The sequence below is a fragment of the Enhydra lutris genome, unplaced genomic scaffold (genome assembly GCF_002288905.1).
Source record: "Enhydra lutris kenyoni isolate GAN:26980312 unplaced genomic scaffold, ASM228890v2 scaffoldscaffold12, whole genome shotgun sequence".
NCBI classification, from domain to species: domain Eukaryota; kingdom Metazoa; phylum Chordata; class Mammalia; order Carnivora; family Mustelidae; genus Enhydra; species Enhydra lutris.
The window spans coordinates 75,504,479-75,529,884 of NW_019154096.1; the positions used below are offsets into that span (position 1 = coordinate 75,504,479).

Here is a 25,406-nt window from a genome sequence, read left to right on the forward strand (position 1 = left end):
CGGCCTCCAACACCTCTTCACTCTGCCTCTGCTGGACGCAAGCAGGGTCTACAGAGAAAACAGAGGGGAGATTCCAAATCTGTTTATAGCCCAAGGATCAAAGACCAAGGGTGGATTTTGGCTGGGTCTTCTCTTTAAGATGATGGCAGACATTGTCGGGCTCCAAAAAAACCAGGGCCATTTCTTTTCCGCATCCAATGTTGGCGATCCTACCAGAAGGCAGACAGCACTGTACAGGGCACGTCCCAGCATCGAGTGCCACCAGGTTAACGCAGCCTATGGGGCTGGAATATACTCTCCGTGGCTAATCTGGATGCGTGACTGATCTTTGTCAGCACTGCACGTTTGTACTCAATCTTACGAATTCTCTTCTGCAACAGTAATTAACGTCAGAGCAGTTTAGGGATCGACAGTGTATTTTCTGGTTAACGCCGCTCTGCACCTATCATAACTCAAAACTGAGATGTATCACTCGGCCACGGTTCCCTCTTCGTGCTTCATCTCTTCATGTTTACATCGGGTTTAACTTTTTCTAATCTAAAATAAATCAGCATGAAAAGCTTTAGATTTTTCATTTAGATTCTCAATTGCCTTTTATTATGGAGATAATATCCCTTATCTGATTGCAAATGGCGGGACTGTTCCCTTGTTAGGATCGGCAGGAAGATGCCTCCCTCTCTCCTTGCTTCTCCTTCACTTTTGTTGTCAAGGGTGGTGTCTGGTGGGGTTCTGGTTTGGAAATAAGGCAAAGCAGGCTGTAAGGAGGATGCATTATTTTGATCATTCCTCCTCTTGTGAGACTCCTGGAAAGCAGCTTCCCCCAGCTGCCTAATGAGAAGTGGTCCACGGAGAGTTCACTCTCCGTTTTCCCGCTAGGGTGACTTCAGCCCCTGTCTGTTTGCAGGGATAAATGAGAACAGCAATGACGAGGCACTTGGCTAGAGATTTCTATGCAAACATCAGGCGTGGGGGGAAAATAATGCCGTAATATGGGCATGTTAGTTACCCAGTCACAGAGTCAAATTGAGCTGAACTATTTGTATATCAAAGAGGTCGATTTCCCCTGCTTCCTTAAGTATTCCTTTCAGCGTGTTCTTTATGTTTCCTATCATGTGCAACATTCTTTCCTTACTCGAAAATGTGAGCTGATGAGGCCAGAAGCCGAATCCATTTCTTGTACCAGGTGGAAACCTTTTTCCCCAGGAACTGTTTGCAGTCTCTGACTACTCTCCCTCAGTTAGAGCCCCAAACTACTTCGAGCACAACCCTGACTTCCCTTCTGAACACCTCAGGGAGTCGGGAGGGCTCGACTGCCCACTCCACCCTCTGACTCTTAACTCAATCGCTGTCATTTTTCGTCTTTCAAAAGAACAGACACAACACACAAAGAGGGACTAGGGTATTTCCTGTTCTTCGGCTCCCCTGTTCACGTGGAGCTCCTCCCTTGGGCCTGCGGGAGAAAGAACTTACTATCTCATACCCGTGGCTGCTGTTTGCAACGGTGTTTTTCACCTCGACCAGCAGAAAGCAGTCTAAATGGGGCCCTTTCACACCATCTCACAATTAGAGAAGGTGATGACTTTGACTTAGTGAGGAATAGCAGAATTGGGTCCTTAATGGCTACAGAACAGAATGATATCCACAGCGACTCGAGAGAGTGCTTACCATGTGCCAGGCACTGTACAAAATGCTTCACAGGCATTAAGTAATCTCCATGGCAACACCAGAAGGAAGGTACCATGATATTGCCATGCTAGAGAGGAGCAACCAGCGTGCCTGGGATTCTTGTTCATGATGGCATTAATGATAGGATGATAAACAGCTAAGTGTTACTGAGCTATTGCTATAAGCCCAGCTCTGTCCTGAGCGCTTTCTGTCCACCGCTTTCTTCAACCCCTGCAAATGCACGGCATGAAGGCCGGGGACTATTATTAACTCCACTTTGTATAGGAAGCAATTGATCCTGGAGAAGGTGAGAGTTCACGCAAAGTCAGGGTAAGAGTTAAGAAAGGGTAGAGTTAAGATAAAAATTTTACGTGCACCTGCATCAGGGCTTGAGCCCTCGCCTCTCTGCTGTCCCAATACAGCATGATCCATTTAACTAAGATGCCGAAAGTTGTAATGGAAACTTACTACAAGTCACACACACACACATACACACACACACACACACAACATACTGCATGATTTCAGTTAAAGACATGCCAGACCTGGCAAAAGTTAAGTGGCAGAAAGCAGAGCTGGCTTTCTGCCACTTAACTGTGGCAGTGGCTGCCGGAAGCAGAGCTGGGGGAAGGTATTGAGTACAAAGGGCACCAGGGAACTTTCTGGGTCGTGGCTACGCCCTACATCATGATTCGGTGCTGGTTACATGACTCTATGCATTTGTCAAAACAAAATGAACTGTACACTTATAAAATGTATGAATATTAATGTATGTAAATGATACATAAGGCTCCATTTCTTTAAATGTATCATGAACAAGCTTCAATGTAGGTTAGAGTTTCAATTCAACACAGAGTTACTGAGAGAAATAAGACAGGGACCCTGACCTCAGAGATCTCATCATCTAGTGAAAGAGAATCACCTTATGCATTTTTTTTTTTTTAAAGAGAGAGAGCATGAGAAGGAGCAGGGTCAGAGGGAGAAGCTGACTCCCTGCTGAGCAGGGAGCCCCATGCAGGACTTGATCCTGGGACTCCAAGATCACGAACTGACTCGAAGACAGTCACTCAACCAACTGAGCCACCCAGGCACCCCACCTTATGCATTTATAAACACAAGTTAGCACAGGACCATCTTCACAGGTGTGAGATGCAGGCAGCACTGCAGAGCACGTACTCAGAAGAGCCATAAGCAGGTTTGAGATTGCCATCTTGAATTCCTTTTAATTGTGGTAAAATATACGTAGCATAAAATTTAGCATTTTAAGTGCATAACTCAGTAAAACCAAATACATTCATCGTGTTGCCTGATCATCACCACCGTCTGTCTCCAGAACTTTTCCACCCCCACAAACTACAAACCTGTACCATTAAACACTTATTTCCCATTCTCCCTGCCCCCATAGCCTCTGGCAGCACCAGTGTACTTCCTGTCTCCATGGATTTCACTACTCCACGGACTTCGTGAAAGTGGGGTCAGTCAACACCTGTCTTTTTGTGACGGCTTCTTTCACTCAGCCTCACACGCTCCAGGTTCACCCACCTAGTAGGTAGGTTTCCTTGCGCTGTGTTGGAAATGTCCTCTGATGAACACAAGGTTTTCATGCTGATGAAGTCCAATTTATGGACTCTGGATTTTAAAATAATCTTATCTTTGAACTTGTGTTTCATACGTGAAATCCCAAAGGACAGTGGAGGACGCCTGTGGGCAGAAGGCAGGTGCAAGGTGTGTGCTTGCTGATTTCCCTGATGCTCCGGTCACAGGCAGTGCCCAGGTGCCCCTCGCTCACGGGATTCTAATGAGCCTACCATGCATGGAAGTTCAACAAGACTCAAAGGGAATATAAGGTAAGCAAATCACATCTAAGATCGAATAAGCTGAATGATGACAGCCCCAAGAGGCCACGCTCCCTACTGGAAACAGACTTCCTTCAAATGCAGAAAGAAGGCAGTGGATTTCTGGGAACACGTGTAACCAAGCAACCCGACACAGCCTCTCTTACTCATGTTGCATCCCTGTGTTAGCCACCCGCATGTGCTGCACACGATACCTCGGAAGGAGAGGGAGAGAAGGACTCTCATAGCCCCTTTTTCTCTCAGCCCTTCCTCACCCAGCAAGAAACTGAAGGTACAGAGTGTTGGTCAAATAAGGTTATATCATGGGGGGCACCTGGGTGGCTCAGTGGATTAAGCCTCTGCCTTCGGCTCAGGTCATGGTCTCAAGGTCCTGGGATCAAGTCCCGCATCGGGCTCTCTGCTCAGCAGGGAGCCTGCTTCCTCCTCTCTCTCTGCCTGCCTCTCTGCCTACTTGTGATCTCTGTCTGTCAAATAAATACATAAAATCTTTTTTAAAAAATAACATTATATCATGGAATGAAATAAAAGTTTGAGTTGATTTTTGCAGTGTTTCCATTGTTCTAGGGAGAATGGGACACATACTGGCATGTATGGGATTAGTGCAATAAAAACTACCATCTTAGTGATTCCACATGAGTTAAATGCTTTTATATTTGTGCTAAAATGGCATTATGAAGTATAAAGATGACCGTTAAATTCGTGGTAATAATTTAAGATCTTAATTTTTCTTTACTTAAGCCAACATTAAAGAACACGTTAAAAACCACCAGGACAAATCAAGAGAAGACAGTGGAAGGAGAGAAAAAGACACTTCAGTATCTTGAATGACTATATATCTCCCTGCCATTCTAACATAAGGACCACATGTTCCTTTGGCACTGGGCCCCACGAACTACATAGCCAAGACTGAGAAAGTGGCCATTTATCGTGGAACTCTTCCCCAGAAAGTCTTCATACTGTTGTTTCCTGGGTGTCTGGTAGCTAGCACGGCGGCACATGTGCCCTGGAGATACAATGAGGCATCTTCCCTGAACATGACGTCAGTGGTGAGGAACAAACAACGCCCACTGGAGCACACTGCATCTCCCCTATGATCCTGGGCCCCTCTCTGCATATCCATCAGCCACGACCCGATCCCTCTGGCACACAGGGTCCAGCTCCCATCACCGCAGAAGGTATCCTCCGACTCCAGGGAGCAAAGCAAAGCCACTAACCAGAACCAAGTGCCTAGAAGCCAGCAGTGTTTGGAGATCATTAGTGAGGAGCTGAGCACCTGTGTAGCTAAAATCATGGGTTTCACGAACTCTGTGTGACCAGAGGGCTGAATCAGAGGCATCTGAGTCCTGCCAGAGAGTAACTCTTTGGGGTGACCTGCTCACTGCTGGCTACAGGCTGCTTTGCTGGGAAGAAGCTTCTTGTCTTCAATAGAAAATGGCAAGCAATTTGTTGTCTACCTTAAGAAAATAATTCCCCCATTTGTCTTCAGCCCTATTTGTTTCTCTTGACAAATTATTATTCCTAAACTCTCTGGATGTTCTCCAATGTACTTATTTTTGGAGCTGTCTTGAAGTCCTTTCTGGATGGAGAAGGGATATAAATTAGAACCCCAGAGAGAAAATTAGATAATGTCTCTATTTGGAATTTGATTAATGAAAAGGGTAATGAAACAAGGGACCTCCATTTTGGACCTTCACTTGGGCTACCTAAAGCCAAGGTCTGTCTGTTGATCACCGCAAATGAGGGAGTCTGGAGGGAGCCTGATACAAGCATGGAATCGAATCAGAGGCAGATCCCTTGCGTGTACAAGGTCAGCAACTGTCACTCATAATGGCTTCAGATTTTCATCTCAAACACATCTCACACTTTTGTGTATCCATATTCATCCATGGATGCATTCATTCACACATATGTCCCACAATGCTCCTAAAGGTCACCTGGTGCTGAGGGCAGAGCGGTAAGCTAGAAGCAATTAAGGGCACCTGTCCTCTGGACCTCCTAGACAGAGGTTCCAACTATGTGCTTACAGTTCTAAGGCCTCCTTCTATTTCCTTTTCTGCACAGATACAAAAATTTATAATATAGTGTAGGAAAATGCTAAGACAGCCCCTTAGCTTCCCACCCCTTGGTGCATATGCCTCATACATTCTCTCTCCTTTCAGTGTGAGCAGAGCCCATGAGTGCAATGGGCTCTCACTTCCACAATTAAGTTATATTCTCTGGCAGAAGGGTTTTGCCTGTATAATTAAGGATGCTAATCAGCTGATGTTGAGTTAATCAAAGGGAGATGATACCAGGTGGGCCTGACCTAATCAGGTGTCTCTCCAAAAGAAGTCCGAGAGATTCAAAGCAGCAGATTGTCCTTTTGGCCATGAAAAAATTAAGCAAACATGTTGCGAACTGCCTATGACTGGAGTCACGTGGCAAGGACCTGAGGACAGTCTCCAGTGCCAGTTGAAGGCCACCTACAAAATGGGGACTCAGTCCTCCAGCCACAAGGAACTGAGTGTGAACAATCGCCAGTGATGTTGGAAGAGGCCCCTGAGCCTCGCAGCCTCATGTGACACCTTGGCTCAGCCTGGAGAGACTTCAGCAGAGGGGCCAGCTAACCCACACCAGGATTTCTGACCTACAAAACTGTGAAATAATAAATAGGTGTCACCCTAAGCCAATTATATAATTTGTTTTATAGGAATAGAAAAATCATACAGAGAGCCTCTGCCAGATTGCTTTCCCCTTTTCTCCTAGTCCATCAGAGCTGAAATAATCCTACACTAAAATGATATTATCTCAGCCATAAATAAATAAGAAAACTGCCTCAGTTAATTATGCAGTGTGATCACAAAGAAACAAACATATTCCTTGCACCAGAGAATGCTGATTGATAACCCAGTGACCACCACTGGGAAACATGGAAATATATACTATTTAACACAGCTTGGGCCAAGCTATAAACGTGTACTTGACAAGCAATGCTTTGACATATGTCCCATTACATTTGGAAAAATTTCAGCCATTATTTCTCCAAAACAATTTTCTACCCTCCTCCCCTCCCCACTTTCTGAGATTCTAATTATATTTATGTTGGATCTCTTGATATTGTTGTCCTGTAGGTCACTCGGGTTCGGTTCTCTCTCTCTCCCCTCCCCCTTCCCTTCCTCTCCTCTTTCTCTTTTTCTCTTCCATTTAGAAATTTCACTGACCTTCTTTTCTGTAACATCCAATTTCCTGTTAATCCCATCTTGTAAAATTCCCCTCTCAGAGAGAGTCTTTTTCTTTCTTCTAAGTTCTATTTGGTTCATTTTTATATCAACCATATCTTTCCCCATCATGGTAATATCTTCCCTTAAACCCCTGAATCTAAAGGGAAAACCACAGTTTTATAATAGCTTTTTAAAAAATCCTTGCTTTTTAGTTCCATCATCACTGTATTTATAAATCTGTTTCTATTAATCATGATTTCTCCTGGTTAAGAATCATACCTTCCTGTTCCTTTGAGTGTCTAGGGAACTTGGTCTGGATGTTAGATATTTTTTAATTTTATATTATCGCTTGCTGAATTTTACTATAATCCTTTAAAGAGTGTTGAACATTGTTTGCACAGGCAATTAAACTACTTGTGGAAGAACCTGATTCTTTCAAGAATTGTTTTTAAAATTCTTATGGGATGGATATAGAGTAGCCTTTACTCGAGACCTAGTTTAGCATCTTTCCAAGGTGTGACCCTTCTAGAATCTCTACTGAATTTACCCTCTACTCGGTGAGGTCTTTCTATTCTGGATGGTGAACAACTTAAACGATGCATGGCCCTGAGTGAGCTCCGAGAATTGTTCACCTTATTGCTTTCCAGCAACTGTACTTGCCTTGTCAGCTGTTCTATGTCTGGCCTCACGGTACAAATGAATATTTAGCCATAGACCCAATTTCTGAAACTCCTTCTCTGCCTGGCTCCCTCCTCTCAGGTACAGTTCCCTGCAAGTGTTAGCTGCAATTCTAGAGACCACTGGGTCCTACTTAGGTATGGTTTTCTCACGCCTCCCCCCAGGAGTTGCCAGTCCTTCTGCCTGGAATGCCTTCTACTTCTCCACGTGTGTCCCATATTCCCACCTTTCCTCCCAGTCATGGAAAACTCCCAACCTTCCATGAAAAACATGCCCAAATGTCCCCTTCCCTGTGCAGCCTTGTCGAGTTTTCTGGGCCTACAGCTCAGAGTGCCCTGACTTGGCACTCCCTGGGATGCTGGCCTCCCTCCCCGGATGACAAGCAGAGCCAGGAATCCTGCTTTTAGTACCTCCATGTCCCCAGCACCTAGCGCAGTTCCTGGCACAGAGTAGGTCCTTAATTTTTTTTTTTTAAGTCAGCTTTAATCCTTCTGCTCCACAAGAGAGGGATGACAACGTGGGACAGCACAGACGGTGGGAAGCAAGGACCCATGTGGGACCCAAGGACCAGGAGGAGGCGCTTGGTACAAGAACTATGGGAAGGAAATCTTCCTGAAGCAGATGGAGAGACAAGTCAGAACAGGTGTATCACGGCCTCTCACCGCCCGATCCTGGCACAGATGGCTTTGTCTACAGCCAACCCTGAACAGCCCTGGGTTCCCAGTTGCTGCTGTCAGGACAAGGGCTGCTCCTCTGTCTCCCCATGCCCCAGCACCAGCCGGAAGCACAACTTCAGACGAGGACATGACTGAGACAGACCCTCCTTCCGCCGCTCCCTCGTCCCCATGCAGCCTGCTCTAGGGATCGAGCCTCACAGAACTTTCTCTTTGGAAAAATAGGGCTCATGTGCTTCACACAGCTGTGGTGAGGATCAATGAGGCAATTCAGGGATCGAACAAGAGCCCCTTTTGTTCCATCTCTATCTCTCAGCTTTCCCGGCACACAGTGGCCCAGCCACTCTCCTCTCTGACCATGCCTCCCCTCCCCCTCCCCATGCCCCTTGGCTCTGGCTTTCTCAACATAGGCCCGTCATTCTGGCTTCACTGCCATCTCCTCCTTGGTTCATGCTTTTGGAAAATACCCGTCTGGACGTTCCAGATCAGGGTTTTAGACCTGCATCAGAATGACCTGGATTTCGTGTTAAAAACAGAAATTTCCGGATCCCACCCTTCCCAGAGCCCAGGGCTCTACATTCCTAGACCACTGAGGATTCTAAAGGACACTAAAGTGTGAGGGCCATTCATACCTTCCTGGGGTGGTAAACTCCTTTATAATCCTTGTGGGTCTTCCAAGGGAGGGTGCGTCTTACATGGAAAAAATGTCCTGTTAATACTTCCTGCCTTCGCTCCGACTTTCTCAGGCAGGAACCAGATGTGGAAAAACTCACATTCTCAACAGTCCCTTCTTAAAGGTGGACTTTGCAGCTGACCATAGGAACTAGGTGGGTTCTAACTGGGAACCGTGCATTCAGCTCAGGGCCAGTTTGCTGACTAATGTCTGAGTTGCTTGGGAAATGGAGAATACCCAGAGCCAAGAGCATAGACGGTCACAGGTCCTTGTTCCTTGGCACTCCGAGTGTGAGGAAGGAGGAAGACAGATGTTCACACCAATTTAAACAGGATTACATGTCCAGAAGCAGCATCCTTAAAGCCCGGGTTACAATTAGCCTGGTCCCAGCGGCCATGTCTCTGTGCCATGGCATTAGGGCAGGGTTGGGGATGGCAGAAAAAGGTATATTGGAACTTAAACAGCAGCAACCCACATTTATCAGATGCTGCCTCTGCCGGGCCTGCGGCTGTGCCCTTTGTAGAGATTCTCTACCTTAATCCCTGCACCAAACCCAGGAGGTAGATACCATCCTGGTTCACATGGACACAGATGGGGAAACAAGGCTCAAAGTGGTCAAGAAACTTTCCAAGGTCATTCACCTAGCAACTGGGGTCACTCACCCCAGAAAGACGCAACCCAGTGCCCTCTTAGGCACATCGCCACCATTCACCTGCCATAGCTCCTCCCTTGGTTTGGCTGAAAGATGACGCAGGTCCCCCACCCATGCCCAACGTGCTGATGGACGCTGGCTGTAACAGTGTCAGACTGATCTCAAGAGACTATAAGTGTTCTGGGTCGAGCTGAAGGTCACCCACAACAAAACACTCAGAGTGCAGCTAATCTGGAGACGTCAATCACCAGCTGTGCCTCCTGAGGCAACAAAACCAGTTTCAGTCTTCTGACCCCCTTGTACCTCTTGAGAACCCTGCCCTCTGACGTCCAGCCTCCCACTGACCCAGGCAGGGAGGAGCTGGAAGAATGGGGCCAGTGGGCGGCACCAAGACCTGAGAGTGGTTGTTTCATCTTTTGCCCCTTGCACTTGCTCACTCCAACAGCAGGAAAACATTCTGCTAAGCCCAGAGTGGTATCTCTTGACCCTGGTGGGACATCAAACCTGCCCAGGGAGCTACTTCTCCTTCCAGCTATGATGGAACAGACAGATGAAAGCTAGGAAGCCATAGTGTCCAGAAACCAAGCGAAAAGCAACGGGGGTCTGCGATCCTGGAGGGAGGGGGCGTGAGAGAAGGGAGCCCTATAATTGTCCCCACCAAAAGGCAGTTTTCAGGCTGCAGAGCATAAAGGGGAAGATCAAGAGAGCCTGGTGTCTCACTGAGCAGAGAAGGCAGAGATCAGGAACTGGAGAAGCTGAGCCAGCTACAGTTTGGGGCTAAATACTGAAGAGGAGTGAAAGAGAGTTCTAGCAACCAGCAACGGGTCCCTCCAGGCTTTAGCTGAATACTGATTTTTGCATGCTTAAGAGAACACTGCAAAAGACCAGAGAAAGAACTACAAGAAAGTAGTAGGTCAGTCATATCTGAAACCTTACCCAGAGCTGGAAACAGTTCATGTTCCCCTGGCTCTGGTGGAAAGATCTCACATACATGGGGCATTAAGTAGAGCCCTCACAAGGGTCATACCTCTACAATGGGACTAAATTAGCCCTTGTCCAGGGCTTCTCAGCCTCCACACTGTGAACATTTCAGGTGGGGCAATTCTTTGTCAGTGGGGGCAGAAGACTGCCCTGAACCCAGGAGTACTGTCTTCAGTACCCCGGGCCTCTCCTCAGTATGTACCAGAAGTGACTTCCCCGCATTGTCACAACCAGGTCTCCAGACTTTCCCAAATATCACCTGGGGCCAAAATCTTCATTTACAGAGAACTAACACCATAGACTAAAGTGCTAAAAAGTCAGCCTCAAAAAGGATCAGACTGTTTTCAAGTAACTTCACCTCATGCCAGGACCAAGTTCAATGCTCTTTAAAGGAATACAGTGAAATCACACATGCGCTCTGGGTCACAATGGCCTTGGCTGGGCTGTAGGCATAAGTCAGTTTTTAAAAGTTCACCATAAGGAAAGAACCCAAATGTCCATTGACATTTTTTAAATGTAGTATATACATCCAATGAATATTATTCAGGCTTAAATATGAAGAAACTCCTGTTATTTGTGACCTTATGGATAAAACTGGAGAACATCACATTCAGTGAAATAAGCCTAGCATAAAAGGACAAACAGTGCATGATTCCACCGACACGAGGTAGCTAAACTAGTCAAAATCTTGGAAGCAAAAAATAGACTGGTGGTTGCCAGGGGCTAGGGAAGGGGAAATAGGGAGGTTTTGCTCAGTGGGTGTAGAGTTTCAGTTATGTGAGCTTACCACATCCAGAGCTCTGATGTACAACAGAAGTGCCCATAGTTAACACCATGGGATTACACACTTTAAAGTATGTTAAGAGAACAGATCTCAGTTGAGCATTCTTACCAACAAAAACAAACAAACAAACAAACAAAAAAGTAACACGCACAGAACAGAGGAAATGTTCAGAAGTAATGGGTCTGTGTAGCGCCTTGATTGTGGTGATGGCATCATGGGTGTGTGCATATGCCAAACTCAACAAAATGTGTACATTAAATGTGTGCAATTTTTGCATATCAAAAAAATACAAAATAACAGTTTGCCATGATTCTTACAGTCAGCCAGAATAGAGCAGCACTGCCAAATCCAAAGGGGAGGGAAAAAAAAAAAGGATGAGTAGGAAGGAGAGATAGAAATGATATAAGTTCTGGAAAATGTTAAAAAGCACAGCTAAAAGGCGATTATTACATACAGAAACTTTCTCTGGCTCATCTAATGATGAAATGTATTAGAAACTATCACCTAAGAGAAGACAGACGGATGAGACTTGACTTGCATGCCCCAGACTGTGCCCATCATCAGAAAGTTCTCAGCAATCAACCAGGAGGTGCCGGCTCATATCCACACTCCGGGAGACACAAGCACATCTCTGAATTCCACGTGGTTTCGCTCCATGGAGCGATGGAAACACCATCCCTGCTCAGCTTTAGAAGGACTCTGGGGATGTGGCCATGTTTGCAATGTGGACAGTGGCCAGAACTCAAACAGATCTCTGCCTCATTACTCAGTTCTATCTATTTTACTGTCTGAAGTTTATCAGATATCTACCTGCGAGGGGAGAGAAAGGCCCTTAGCACACTGTGTTTTTAATAGTTTGGGGTCAGCAGGGATCAAGGCTTCGCAAACAAGGATCTTCAGCACTCTGGTTGCCATCTGCCTCCCATCCTACTTACGTTTCACACAACAGGTCTGGTGTCCCATTAAAGGTCTGCCATTCTTCTAAAAGACAATTCAACTAAGGGAATGAGTACAGTTGGACCGCCCCTGGGACAGAGTTAGGCCAAATTACCTCTCACATCTGATGAGAGGCAGCATCTCCAAGTGGTTAACAGGGCCCAGGACTAAAGCCACAGTTTTAGAGAAATGCCAGTTTTAGACATTAAACTCAACTCAAGTAGATTTGTAGGTCCTCCTGGGAGGGACTTGAAATTCATAAGGTTTTTACAGAAACAAAATTTCCAAAACTCACTTTCACTGGAGAACCATCTAGTTTCATTAACTAGTACCTTTGTGCATTGAGAGTTCATTTAGTGACCTTGTTCATTTCTCACCCATCAGGTTCTCTATGCTCACAGCCCAGGCAGGTTAACCCATGGCCTTGGAGCTATTGAAAGAGAAGGTATCACCGGGGCCAAGTCTAACAGGGCCCCGAGGCTGTTAATTGGGCTCTATCATCAGTTCAGCTTGGAAATTGAGCAGGAAGTTAACTTCTTCCTGGAATTCCTAATCTAAATGGTGCTGACATGCCCCAGTGGGAATAATATGGATAGCTCGATGGACACAGAATATTTTAAATTTTAAAATGTTTGCTTTTAAAAAAGGAGAGCTCAGAAGTAAGAGGGATAGGAGGCACAAGTAGATGTTGGTTTTCCAACTTGGCCTGCCCCTGAGCCAAGTGGGCCCCGTCTAGACCACTTCCCAAATCACAGACAAAGAGGACCGCCCAGCTGAGGGCCTGAGTGCCCTGGGAGGGTCTCAGACTCATTTTAACATAAGAATTAAGACTCCAAGTTACTATCAAGCAGCAGGCACCCAACTTCCACTTGTTGACTATATCTGGTAATTGGGGGGGGTGGGGGAGGGGCCACAAAAAAGGACAGCTGTGACTATCAGCATACTTGAAGCTTTTTACAATCTCCTGCAAAGATGTACTTTTCCACATTGCCATCTTCACTGTTGCTATGGGAATAAATGAAGTTTTATTCATTTAAAAAAATGGGGACACAAGAGCTGCTCTTTGTCATTTAAGGTTTAAATTGGAGCCATGAACACTCCTGTAAAATGCAAGATGGTATAATTCAACAAGTTTTACTCTCTCAGGAGGATCGAAAACTAACCTGAATGGAAATTATACAATGATAAAATTCTGTCCCATCCGATTAATTACTTGTGAATAATAATATCTCTGGTTTCTTTCAATTATATTCTAATTGCACACCTTTTGCTCTGGTTGATTGGGCAATGAACTAATGAACAATTATTACTGAATTTAATTAACACCATTATTTCTGTGGCCTTTATATCTCTGTTGTGAACATGGAAATTCACAATCCCAGGGCTGGCACTGGAAGAAGCCAGCCTTGAACCCTGCAGAACAGGTTCTCGCATTGCCCTGGAATAAGGAAGCCCAGGGTGGGGGACAAAAGATCTGGAGTCTCTGCCAGCATTCCAGCCCAAGGCTTTCCCAACAACAGCATCAACATTCAGAAAGGTTACCGTTTCAAAAACATTAGTAATTTACATGCTACATTTTTCCAAAGAGATAGCTAAGTGAGCTATACAGGACTCAATTATAATGACATTCATAATTTATTCCATATACGACAAAGAGCTGGTCAGATTTCATGTGTGTTTACTCTGAAGGATAACTGCTCGGTGACTAAACCTAGCCGTAGCATACAAATATGTCTGAGTGATATGTTTATCTCACTTTGACATTCTAAACTCCAAAGTTCCCCCCCACCACCACAAAGTAGCTTCTGTTTAAAAATTAGAACTCACTCGCAAAAAAGAAAAGCCCATTCTTACAGGCCTACTTATTTTAATTCGATCAAGGCAAGTCATAGATAATTTTTCTACGTAACACGTCTGGAAACAAATGGGAATTTGTTTTTAAAGACAGTTGATTACAAACTTACAGAGCTAGGAATATATAACTCGCAAGAAACATACTGCTGTTCCTAAATGCGGCTACAAATTAACTTGGCAGTCACTACTGAATGTTCGCAAATGCACACGTGTGTCATGTGTAAATGGCATTCATCTGACAGGCTTCCCCCATCCCCTATTTCAAAAACAGAGAGAAGAGATGAAAATGTCCTTTCCAAATTTGTTGGGGGAACATGACAAACAGATGGTTAATTCACGGGACCAGAGAAAACACCTGAACGGTGTGTCTGATGAGAAGCGGCTCCATCTCCCTGAATTAGGTTATATGCCCCCGCTCCCTGCCCGGGTTCGGCCATACCTCATAGCGGCTAGCTGTCTGCTCAGCTGTCTTCAGGCCTTGATACACACGGATGATGCAGACTTTGGCTCTTCTCTGGGAGGGGAAGCAGTTACTCTTCACGAAATCCATGACCATCACATGGTTTTTCAACTCGGTGCTAAATGTTTTGATCTGAAAAGTCCGGGGCACAGCCGTTTCCGTGTGGCGGCCAGTGGACCCCTTCTGATGAGTTTTTGCAGGAATTCCAGAGTGCCGCATGATACTCGGAATCTTGTGACTTCAGCCAGTGAGTCTGGCAGACACAATTTTCTTTGTTGAATTCAGGTATCAAGTGCAGCAGGACGGACTTGGGAAGGGCCCTTGCTAGGACGTCGCCTAGTAGTTTTCAAGTCCAGAGCTGTTTTTTCCCAGATCCCAGCTGCCAACTGGAGGGATGTGTCTATGTGGAAGCCTCAAGAATGACCTTTACGTGCCTTAAAAATACTCTCTCTGGCTGCCGTCCATCCATCTCCAGTGCTTCTACCTGTGTTCTCAGGTCACTCAAAGTCGTCTCTGATTTCAAAGACACATTTCTCCTTCCCGCTGTATTCAAGTTCTGCACGTGGAGTTTGCCCGTGACCGTGAGGTTCAATATACGTTCTCAGTGTCAGACCCCTCAAATCCAGATGAATTATTTACTGGGCTCTACAAAGGAGCCAGGAGTGATCACTGCTGCTTTAGAGAATTCCGCTTTTTCTTGCCAAGGCTGAAAGGAGCGAGTGCGGACTCCCGCGGACACAAAGAGTGACCTCAGCCCTGGAGAAGATAAGAAACACATTCAAGTGAAGAAGAGAGCCTGACACAAAAGGAGGGACGGCTACAAGCAGACATGGAAAGCAGGGCTCTGTCAGGGAGCACTGTGTCCAGAGGGCGGCGGGGAGGGGGACGCACTAGCTTCAGGACGGCTCTGGTCCCGAGACAACCACGCAAAGTCCCGTCACCACGCTGAGCCTCAGTCTTGCACAAGGAAAACTGGAATAATCATACCTGCCACTCCCAGGTACATCAGGAGGGCCAGGTGAGTGAAATAGCAAAGAAAGAGCCGTGTGTCATACATCACAGAGGCAGCATTTCCAAGGTATGGTTGCGTGTCTTCCGCCCAACCTACTTCGCACAGTTCACCTGATGCCTACAATGTTGCAGGGATAGACACGATGCTGAGAATCACTGGCTTGTGAATCATTTGGAAATGCAGGTGCATGATGTGCTCCTATTCATTTCATTTCACGTTTTGCTACCATTTCTGTTAACCCAGTAATTTAGAGAGTGAAAATTACAAGCCTGGGATCAAGGGCTGGGCCAGGAGAAAGCTGATGACAGGCACGGTGGCCGTGTTCCGAGTCCTCACACAGCACTCTCCTCTGCAGATGACTCCCTCTTGGCTCTCAGCACTGAAGCCCCTTGAACGATGCCCCCGCCCCACTGGAAAGCTGGGGCAGAGGCGGGAGTGGGGGTGGGGGGCAGAAGCTAAATGAGGAAGTGCCTCCAAATCCGTTTCCTGAAACAGGCCAACAGTCCCTGGCCCAGAACCACACCCCCTCCTGCTGTAGTCCTCAGCTAGGACCTGGACGGGGAATGTTGAACTTCCACCTTTTGAGGCAATGGGAATGCTGAAGCTGAGAACAAAAACAAAGGAGAGGGAGAGACTTCAGAGAGAATTGAGGCCAACATTCTCATTCCAGTGTTTGGACGTGAGACCCATAGTCATTCGCTGTGATCCACACAGTGAAGTGGGGCTTCCTTTTCCTTAAGCAAAACACGGTCTGTTCTCCCTGTGGTTCTCCCAGGATGTCAAGGACATTGTCAAGACCCAGGGGATGGCAGCATGGTTCCCACGGGAAGAGCAGCCCACCAGGATTCAAGCCTGAGAGCCATGCTGGACACTCCCCAATGAGTTACACCATGGGGTACCATCTTCAATTTGGAAGCTCTGTGATAAAGACTGCCAGGGTAGAAATTTGAGCAATAAAGAAATAAGATTAAACAAGGACGCCAAGAGAAGAGGGTATCCACTTGGCTCTTTGAGGGCTGTGAAGGCCATTGCCTAGGTCTAGATGGTCACCATTTGAACCGGCTCCTGCTGATGCCTGTCTCCAACCAGCAGTTCCTTCAAGCCAGGAAGGAAGGAAGGAAGGAAGGAAGGAAGGAAGGAAGGAAGGGAGGAAGAGAAGGTCTTTCCTATCAGCACAGCACACGGAAGGACACTGTGTAATGCAGGGCCCATGGAACTGCCCATCCCACTGCACTGAGACCCAAACCCATTGCCGGCTTGGGACCAGAGCCATCATGAAGCTAGTGTATCCCCTCCCACCCCCGACCTCCACCCTACGGTTCACTGACTGTTGGCCGGTTGCTGATGACAGCCGTATGCCACAGGCTGCGTCAGCTGCAGTGTCGGGGAGACTCCAAAGACCCCAAGGCTGTAGGTGGCTCTTCTCTCTCCCAAGGCCATGGGCAGGATCTGGGCTCCAAGCAGCCACTGCAGCCACAAGAGACAGCAGTACTGGGACCTTCCATAGGTCTCCAGAATTCTTGGTCCTTAGCCCTGGAAGGATAAGATCCATTCCCTCATCCCACAAAGCAGGAAGCAGAGGCCCAGGGGAAGGAAAGAGCACACTGGGGAGACGGACTCCCAAACTGGCATGTGAGTACAGACAAGCCCCTCCCTTCAGCCTTTAGTCCCTTTGCCACCAAGCTCCTGGCTGCTCCCTGTCGGGCCTGTTAATCCAGGTTGTATGTGGACAGAGCAGACAGCAGCTCCCTGCCCAGGGCAGGCCCCCCCAGGAAAGGTAGCAGATCCTTTGCAGGTGGAGGCCTCCTCCTGCCTGGGCCACTGAGGGGGGGTCGGGGGGGTCGGTAGGGCCGTGCAGCTCATGCCTCCCGTCCAGCCTTGGAACCAGCGCTCCTCGTTCTCAGCAGCACCCCCCTCCCCACCCCACAGTCTAGTCACTGCACCACCCAAGCTCAGTCTCAAAGTCGGAAGCCCCTGCTCCCTCAGGTGCTCACAGCGCTGGCCCTGCCACCTGGGGTGAACTGCAAACCTCCCTCTGCCTCAGTGTCCCCGTGTGTGTGAGAGGATGACAACAGGACCTTGCTCCTTGAGTTTCTATGAAGATGGAAGGAACTGGAACATGTAAAGGGCTTGGGACAGCCTGGCGCTGGTCGCACGCTTGGCAACCACCGGCCATCGTCACCCTGAAAGGGCCAGCACTCTCAAGGTAGTCAACTCCCAGACACATTATTTTAGTAAGGCAGGAACACGGGCCGGAGGAAACAGGGACTGACCTGGCACCAGAGACCTGAATCCCAGGGCTCCCTCCACCATGCAGTGGTGCCCAGAAGGGGGTCTGGGGCCCGCCCTGATGCATTCTGGTGCAGCATGGAGACTGCACTCCCAGAGCAGACCTGGATGCGCCCTATGCTAGGTGGTCAGGGCGTGTGAAACATTTATGAAGTAACTATTTTTTAAAAACTATTCAAATGCGAGTTTTCATGTGAGATATAAACAAAACAAAACAAAACCCAGTAGAAGGAGGAAGTACCATGCACAAATCCACACGGAGCTAATTCTCACCCAAGGACAGAAAGCCAGTCATGTCTACCATCAGAGAGAATGCATCGGACACTGGGATGCCATCTCCTGGGCCCATACCACCCAAGGACACGGAATGCTGTTCTGTGAATTCTCCCCCAATCCCCACCCTGTGGAAGCTGGCCTGTCTTATTAGAACACCTTGTCTCTGACCCCACCTGGCTTGCTCAGGGGTGTGCACACAGCTGCAACAGGGCCAGTCAGAGCCCATCCTGGAGGATCATCGCATCCTGGGACTGAGCAAGAGTGGTGGCGGAGGCCACGGGACGGTGCACGCCAGTCACTGTTGGTGGAGGGGGCAGTGGTCACAGAGTGAGGCAGAGGCCAGATGTTGGAAGCATCCTGAGGGCTCGGAGCCCCATTCCTGCCTATGGGTCCAATGAGAGACTCTAGTATCTTTCTACTACTTTGTCCTGTAGGCTTAAGATATTTGAATGGAATTTCTGTCTCTTACGACCAACAGAGTTTGGGCAAAGTCCTTGAAAATTAATTCGTGTATTAAACAAACACATACCAAGTCCTCATGGGTACCAGGCATTGAGAGCAGTAGAGACAAACAGATGAAACTCACACTATTTTCACGAGGAGCTCGCTGCTCAGCAGTGGGACAGATGGGGACAAGCAGTTCCTCCCTCCCCAGGAGGGAGGTTTGCACCAAGCTGAGGATGACCTCCAGAGACCCTGTGAAGGAAATGATAGGGCATGGAGTCTTGAAGGGTAAGGGGTGTGCTGGCTCATGTCCCGGGCTAGGTGGTCCTGTCCCAGGCAGAGGACGGGCCTTCTTTGAGCCCCCGGAGAATCCACTTAATAGGTATGAAGGTGGTTCCCTCCCCACCACATGTGGCCGGTTGGGTCATCTTCAAACACCAATACCAACAGCCAGTAGGGGCCAATTACTGACTTCCCAAACGTTATAAAAACTGGTTCTATATCCATGACTGTTTGTGTATGTACACGCATGCATACACGCGCACACACACACAAAGATGTAGAATATTCTGTGTATTTTCTAAAAGTAAAATGGGCCCAGTACAATCTGCCTTTTAAGTCACTTCATATTTATGCAAGAATTTTCTAGGCATCTCACCTGTCCATCAAGGCATATGAGGTCAGCAAACTTTGACCTGTGAGCCAAATGTGGCCCTCGGTCAGCAGGTCCACCTGGCCTGTGGGGTCTGGGGCTGGGCGGATCCCAGGGACAGGCCGAGGATGCACTTCTGCACGTTCCGTCAGCAGGGCCCATGATGCAGCGGGAGCTGCCGGGGCTGGCCGGCCTCCCAGCGCGCCTGACCTGGCCTTTCCAGCTTCCCAGCTGCATTCACCCCGGGTCCTCACTCGCTCTAACTCCTGGGGTACACCGTCCAGGTCGGCTGCCACTGCAAGTGGTTTCCCAGACTCTGCTCTCAGGAGAACCCAGGCTGAGCCCAACTCCAACGTACCTATGGCGCCCGCTCACCACACGCCAGATGGCTCAGGGACCTCTTTGCTGAGTGACCAGTCCCTCCCTGGACTTTGAACTCTAGCGCCCCAGACCCTTTGGCAGTGCCCATTATGCTCTCACTGGGATCAGTACAGCATCTCCATTAGGTCCTTCTAAACATGTAGCTCAATGCCTTGCTTGTAACTGAATCCCAATTAGTGTTTGTTACACACAACAGCACATAACAAACGAGCCACATATAGGAATAAGGGATAAATCCTGTGTATAAGGATACTGCCCTGAGTCACCATCATGAAAAGCACCTGGGGTGACTCAGAAGTCCAGGAACGCCTTCCAGGGCCCCACCCGAGAGTCTCTGTCTTTCCCCTGGGCGCCCCAATACAGGACCGCCAGACGCTCCACAGACCCCGAAGAAGCTGCTGCACGCCAACCTCCAGGTTTTCCTGGTTCCAACGTGTCCAATAAAACGCCCAAGGGGTTATTTTTAAACACATGCCAAAGGAGTAGAAGGCCATCTTCCATTGTGCAAAAACAGGTGAAGGGAAAGGGTAAATCCAGAGTGAGCAGCATTTGCTTCTGTGGTCATCACTGGACATCAGTATTGGGCATCACTCCTGAGGACCACTGTTCGGCCACCACTGTTTGGACCTCACTGCTGGGCACCAGCAAAAACACACACCCCCTAATGGGGAGCTCCTCTCCCACTGTTTCTCCAAATCTTGCGAGCATATGCACCTTGAGGCTTTTCTAGACCCATCCCTACTATAAGGTGGGGCACAGTAAATGTTTGTTGAGTGGATATCCGCTCTCCCATTATAGGAGTCTCCTTACTGGGGACTATTAACAGGTTTGGGTATAATGCAGCAAAGTACCATCTCTTCAGAACAGGACTCACTTTCTACACTGCATTTGAGGAGATCTCGCACCCTGCTAGGAAACCCACAAGGACACCTGCATCATCTCCCTCAATGGTGCTCCCTCTTAATCAACCGGTGGGCCAATCTCTCCCAGCCACCACCAGCGACTATCTGAGAGGCCTCCAAAGAGGCCTCCATGAGCCAAGGAGCACAAAAGAACTGCAGCATCCTCACTGGCAGGAGAGTGGAACCCGCCAGACTGGTCTGTCCAGTATCTGTCCAGTATTTGTCCGGTGCACGCTATCCCCCTTGCCCACTTCCTGTGCCTGGCACCCTGCATGGGACGAGGCCAGGCCACCTCACTGTGCAAATCCGCACTCTCCCCTCTCACAGTCCCCCGGGCTCTCACCCTGTGGCTCTCCGCCCTGCCCGCGTCCCCAGCTAGCCACTTCACCAAAGGGAAACAGACCTTGGGTTCCATCGCTCCTCCCTGTGGGCTGACCACAAGGGCTCCCTCCTCAGGTTTCCTGCCTGCTTTCTCTGACCCAGCTTCGGTTTCCCTCTGGGTTCCTCACCCTGCAGTTAAAATTCAAGTCGGATGACAGCCCTATTTTTAAGCAAAGGGAAGAGCCTTCTCTTGGGGGACCAAAATGAACATAGAATACAGGCCCTGACCAGGCCAGTACCCTCTTTGAAAAGAAGAAAATAGAAATTCTGAGTTTTTGGTTTTTTCGCACAAAGAATTCATCCTGCCAGCCAAGTGGAAGAGCTAAAAGAGTTTTAAAAGTTCTAGCCTGGGTCGTCTAAAGAAGGGAATGGCAGCCCTCTGGGCGTCCTAGCTGCCAAAGGCGTCATTCAGAGTCCAAGCCCAGATCCCACTGGGCGGCTCTTCCTGGGGCCTCCTGTTGACGACGGGGTCCAGGCTCTCCCACTCCTGCTCCTGTCTCACCCCTCACAGCCTTGAGCTCACTGGAAATTCGACGAGGCCATGCTGCCTCTTGCTCGTGGGCTCATGCCCGGGAATTTTGACCACCCCACACACGGATGGCAGGCACAGTTCTTGGCAGTAGTAATTCCAAGTCAGGCAAAACATGGCTCCTGATCCGCACACGCTGGTGGGAAGGTAAAATGGTGCGACCAGTATGGAAAACAATATGGTGGACCCTCAAAAAATTGTACATGCCACCACCATGTGACCCTGCAATTCCACTTCCAGAAACGTGCCCGAAATAACGGAAAGCAGGGTCTCAGAGACGTCTCTGTGCACCCACGTTCACGGCAGCATTATTGACAGCAGCCAAAGAGCAGAAAGAGCCCAGGTGTACAGCAATGGCTGAGCGGATAAAGGAAATGGAGGTGGAATATTACTCAGCCACAAAAAGGAATGAGGTTCTGACACGTGGTATGACAAGGATGAATCGTGGAGACATGATGCCAATTTTGAAATGAGTCGGATACAAAACAAAAAGCACGCTAGGATTCCAGTTACCTGAGGTACCTGTAATAGTCAGATTTACAGAGACATAAGGTGGAATGGAGGTTTCCAGGGGCTGGGGAAGGCGGGAGAGGGGAGTTATTTCCTAACGGTCATGGAGTTCCAGCTTTGCAAAATGAGAAGGGTTCTGGAGATGGATGGAGGTGATCGCAGCCCCCGGTGGGAACGGACTTACTGCTGCTGGTCTGTACGCCTCAAAAGGATTTTAAGATAGTACATTTTGTTAGGTATATTTTACCACAATTAAAAATAATTTTAGGGGTGCCTGGGTAGCTCAGTCTGTTGAGCGTCTTGGTTTCGGCTCAGGTCATGATCTCAGGGTTGTGAGATTGAGCCCCACGTCAGACTCCACACCCAGCCAGGAGTCTGCTGGAGAGTCTTTCCCTCTCTCTCCCCTTCTGGCCCACCCTTGTTCCCTCTTGCATGTGCACACACACACACACACACACACACACTCTCTCTCTCTCTCTCTCTCTCAAATAAATAATCATTTTTTAAATAATAATAATTTTTTTTTAAAGTAGTCCCTGCTCTTGAGGCAGTTGAAATCTGGCAGTTCCAGGACAGCGGTCTCCCAAGCTGGTCTAGGCACCTCTGCAAATACTATTCTCTGGTCCACGGCGGGGATGGAAGACAAGATGACAACTTCAGGTATGCTTACTTTTAACTCATCTTTTAAAATATCTGTATAGAACTGGTTCCATAAAGTACTATATTAGTACAATACAGTTCATGATTACACCTTGTAGACAAAAATGGGGTGTCTATCCTGAGTGCACTAAAAATTCCTTCCCGGTGAGGCAGGAGCCCACCATCTTACAAGGATGGGCTTCTGCACCTCTGCAGAGGGCAGGTAGACCCTTCCCAAAATTGGAATCCTCTCTTCCTCAGGCGGGGTAAGGGGGAGCAGGATAATAATCCAAGTTGTCCTGACAACCACAAGTGGCAATGGGATGTGGCCCCCAGACCGCCAAACCCAACCAGGAAGTGGAGGGTTTAGGAACAGTGACCCTATCCCCCTCCCCTTTCTTCCATGGAGTCATGGAGCTTTCATGCATTGTTCTCGCTGGGGGCTTCTGCTGCTGCTCCGGGGCCTGCTTGTCACTCTGCAAAACTGTGGGCAGCTGAGCCTAGCAGAGCCATTGCCACATCATTACCACCTCTGGTCCTGGGACCAGGCTTGCATACTTGCCCCAAAGTGATGGAATGGGCTCTCTCCCCACCGGGATTAGAGCCTATCATTAGGTGTCCTACTGTGGTTGATCTTCGTGGAGGCCCTACTCTCAAGGAACATGTGACATGCTCCTCTGGGATGAGGTGGATGGCGCTGCCTGGGGCTACCTCCTGCTAGCCTCCCCCTAGCCCTCAAGAGTGTCCTCGGCCCCGCTACTGACCATCTTCTGTCTTGGGTGAATCCCGGGTCTACCCTGGAGGGAGGAGGAATTTCTCAGGCTTCCAAGAGAGATGCTCATCCCTGATCTGTTCACACTGGGAGACACTCGTTCCTTGTGCATGGAACAGGAGGCGGCCATGGAATCTGGAACTTCTGTGGCCATCTCTCCCCTGGGGACAAGCTAACAGCAGGGAACCCAGCATGGACACACAGAAAGCAACGAGATCCTTGATGGCAGGGAGCAGCCAAATCCAAGTATCCCGAGAGGCCACCCTACGCTGGACTTGCCAGCCTCACACACAGACGAATTACAACACCGTTTAACCTCAATTTGAATTCACTGTTGGCACCCAAAAGCATCCCAACTGCATGATCTTTGATTTGGTTCCATTGCATTTTTTATGGCCTACAACGTCCTTGGATTTCACTCAGCCTCTTACTATTTCCAGTAAGAAAGAGCAGGTCAAGGAGAGAGACGTTGGCTTCCGGGCTCCATCCTCTCTCAGGAGCCATCCTACATCGTGCTGTCATCACTGACCCTTCCGATTCCAGCACCACTGCTCGCTACAAGTGGACCCAAGCCCGCACACAAAGAACAACAGGAAGGGAAGACAAGACCACATGTATCTACTAGGAGCGGGGGTGGGGCCGAGCGCTTTCAGGCATCTCTGTTACTGTCACTCAGGTCCCCAGAGCTAACTCATTGTCTTCCTATCTCACCTGTCTATTAGGGGATGCAGGCCATTTCTATGTTTTCTTATATCTCAGCCAATTGTGGTCACAGAATGCTTCCTACCTTGTGATCTTTAATCTGATTAATAGGCTTAAGCCCCATTTTTATGTTATCTTGTCTTGTCCCGCTTTTGTTCTATCAATCACGTTACTGTGTAGAAAGAAACCAGACTAACATAACAGAAGATTATTCTTCCCTAACTCGTTTATCCTGGTCTCATTTATCTTGCTGTTCTCTCTTACCTGACTTCCTTCAAGGATTACGTGAACACTCACATGTGTTAAATTAGAAAAATATACAACCTTGTGAAAAGGAGCTGCATTTGCATAAAATACTGCCACCTGACAGCCCCTCAAGCCACTGTAGACAAAGCAGGCTTGTAGGTGGAGTTCAGGGTTGCCGTACCATATGCTGCCAGTGTCTTCCTGGAAAACCCACTGTAAACCAAGAATATCATACAATTCTTGAAATACATAAAAGGACCTGGAATTTTCTTTTAAATAAACTGGAGTTGCTTTCTACAGTCAAGAATGTTTATGGTAGTGTTAATTACCTGCAACGGTCACTCCCAAGTTTGTCCTTGCTACGTTCTCTCCAGCAGATTCTAGCTGACTGACAGCTTCTCTCTCCAAAGAGAGCTCTGTAAGTCACATAATCCCACTGACTGCAGCTAATGATCGGGTAAGGGATGAGGGCTTTATTCAAGCTTAAACAATTAGATTTCCTCAGAGAAGCCCTGTGATCGCAGACAAGGAGACAGAGTCAATTGCTTAGGCATGACGCACTAGGAAGGTGATGGGATTGAGTGCCGCCATTTTGGGCCAGACAGAACCACATGCATGGGGATGCACAGAGAAGCTGGCCTGCAGAGAGCAGAGAAAAGCAGACCAGCAACAAAGATGAAAGAGGAGAAAGAGATACCAGGACCCTCTACTCAGGCTTGCCTGTCCTTATTGTGTTTAGGATCCAAGGAATACATTTCTAACCATAAAGTCCACCTTCTTGCTCTTTCATGAGTAGACTTCTGTATCTTGGAATCGGGCAATCACCCTGGCTGGGATGCTTTGGAGGATGCAGCCTGAGTATCTGGGGGCTCCTCATCAACTCCTCTTTCTCAACACCAGAGGCTTCTCCCAGGCAGTCAGCTTCACAAGCTCTGACTCCTTTATTCTCTCTTTCTAATTTACCAGCTGTTCAGGAATGGCCTCTAGAGAGGGTTTCAGGGACACACTGCCAATTATCTTTTGAGAAGAAGCCCAAGTCTCATGATGGGAACGTCCAAGGCTTAGTGCACTCATGCTTTGGTTATAACTAATAGAATTTTCAAGTTGAAAGGAACTTTATATTAAAGAACCATATGGCCCCAATTTGCAAGATAATCCCGATTTCAAATATTCTGTTCAACATTCAGCCAATCTATTCTTATTTCTGTTTCAGCTAATGTTCTCCTTCCTTCTTCTGCTGAAGATCAGAGAATAAGCA

General features: G+C 48.0%; 1 protein-coding gene across 2 annotated transcripts in view; it reads right to left on the bottom strand.

Moving 5' to 3' along the window:
• The window catches only part of LOC111145296 (chromosome unknown C10orf90 homolog), a 206,619-nt gene extending 191,987 nt beyond the window's left edge, over nucleotides 1-14,632 (bottom strand). For both annotated transcript variants that reach the window (XM_022500131.1, XM_022500130.1), the window contains exon 1: nucleotides 14,393-14,632. In XM_022500131.1, coding sequence (XP_022355839.1) covers nucleotides 14,393-14,632 — 240 coding nt within the window. The remainder of the gene's footprint in view (nucleotides 1-14,392) is intronic.
• Nucleotides 14,633-25,406: the final 10,774 nt, after the last annotated feature.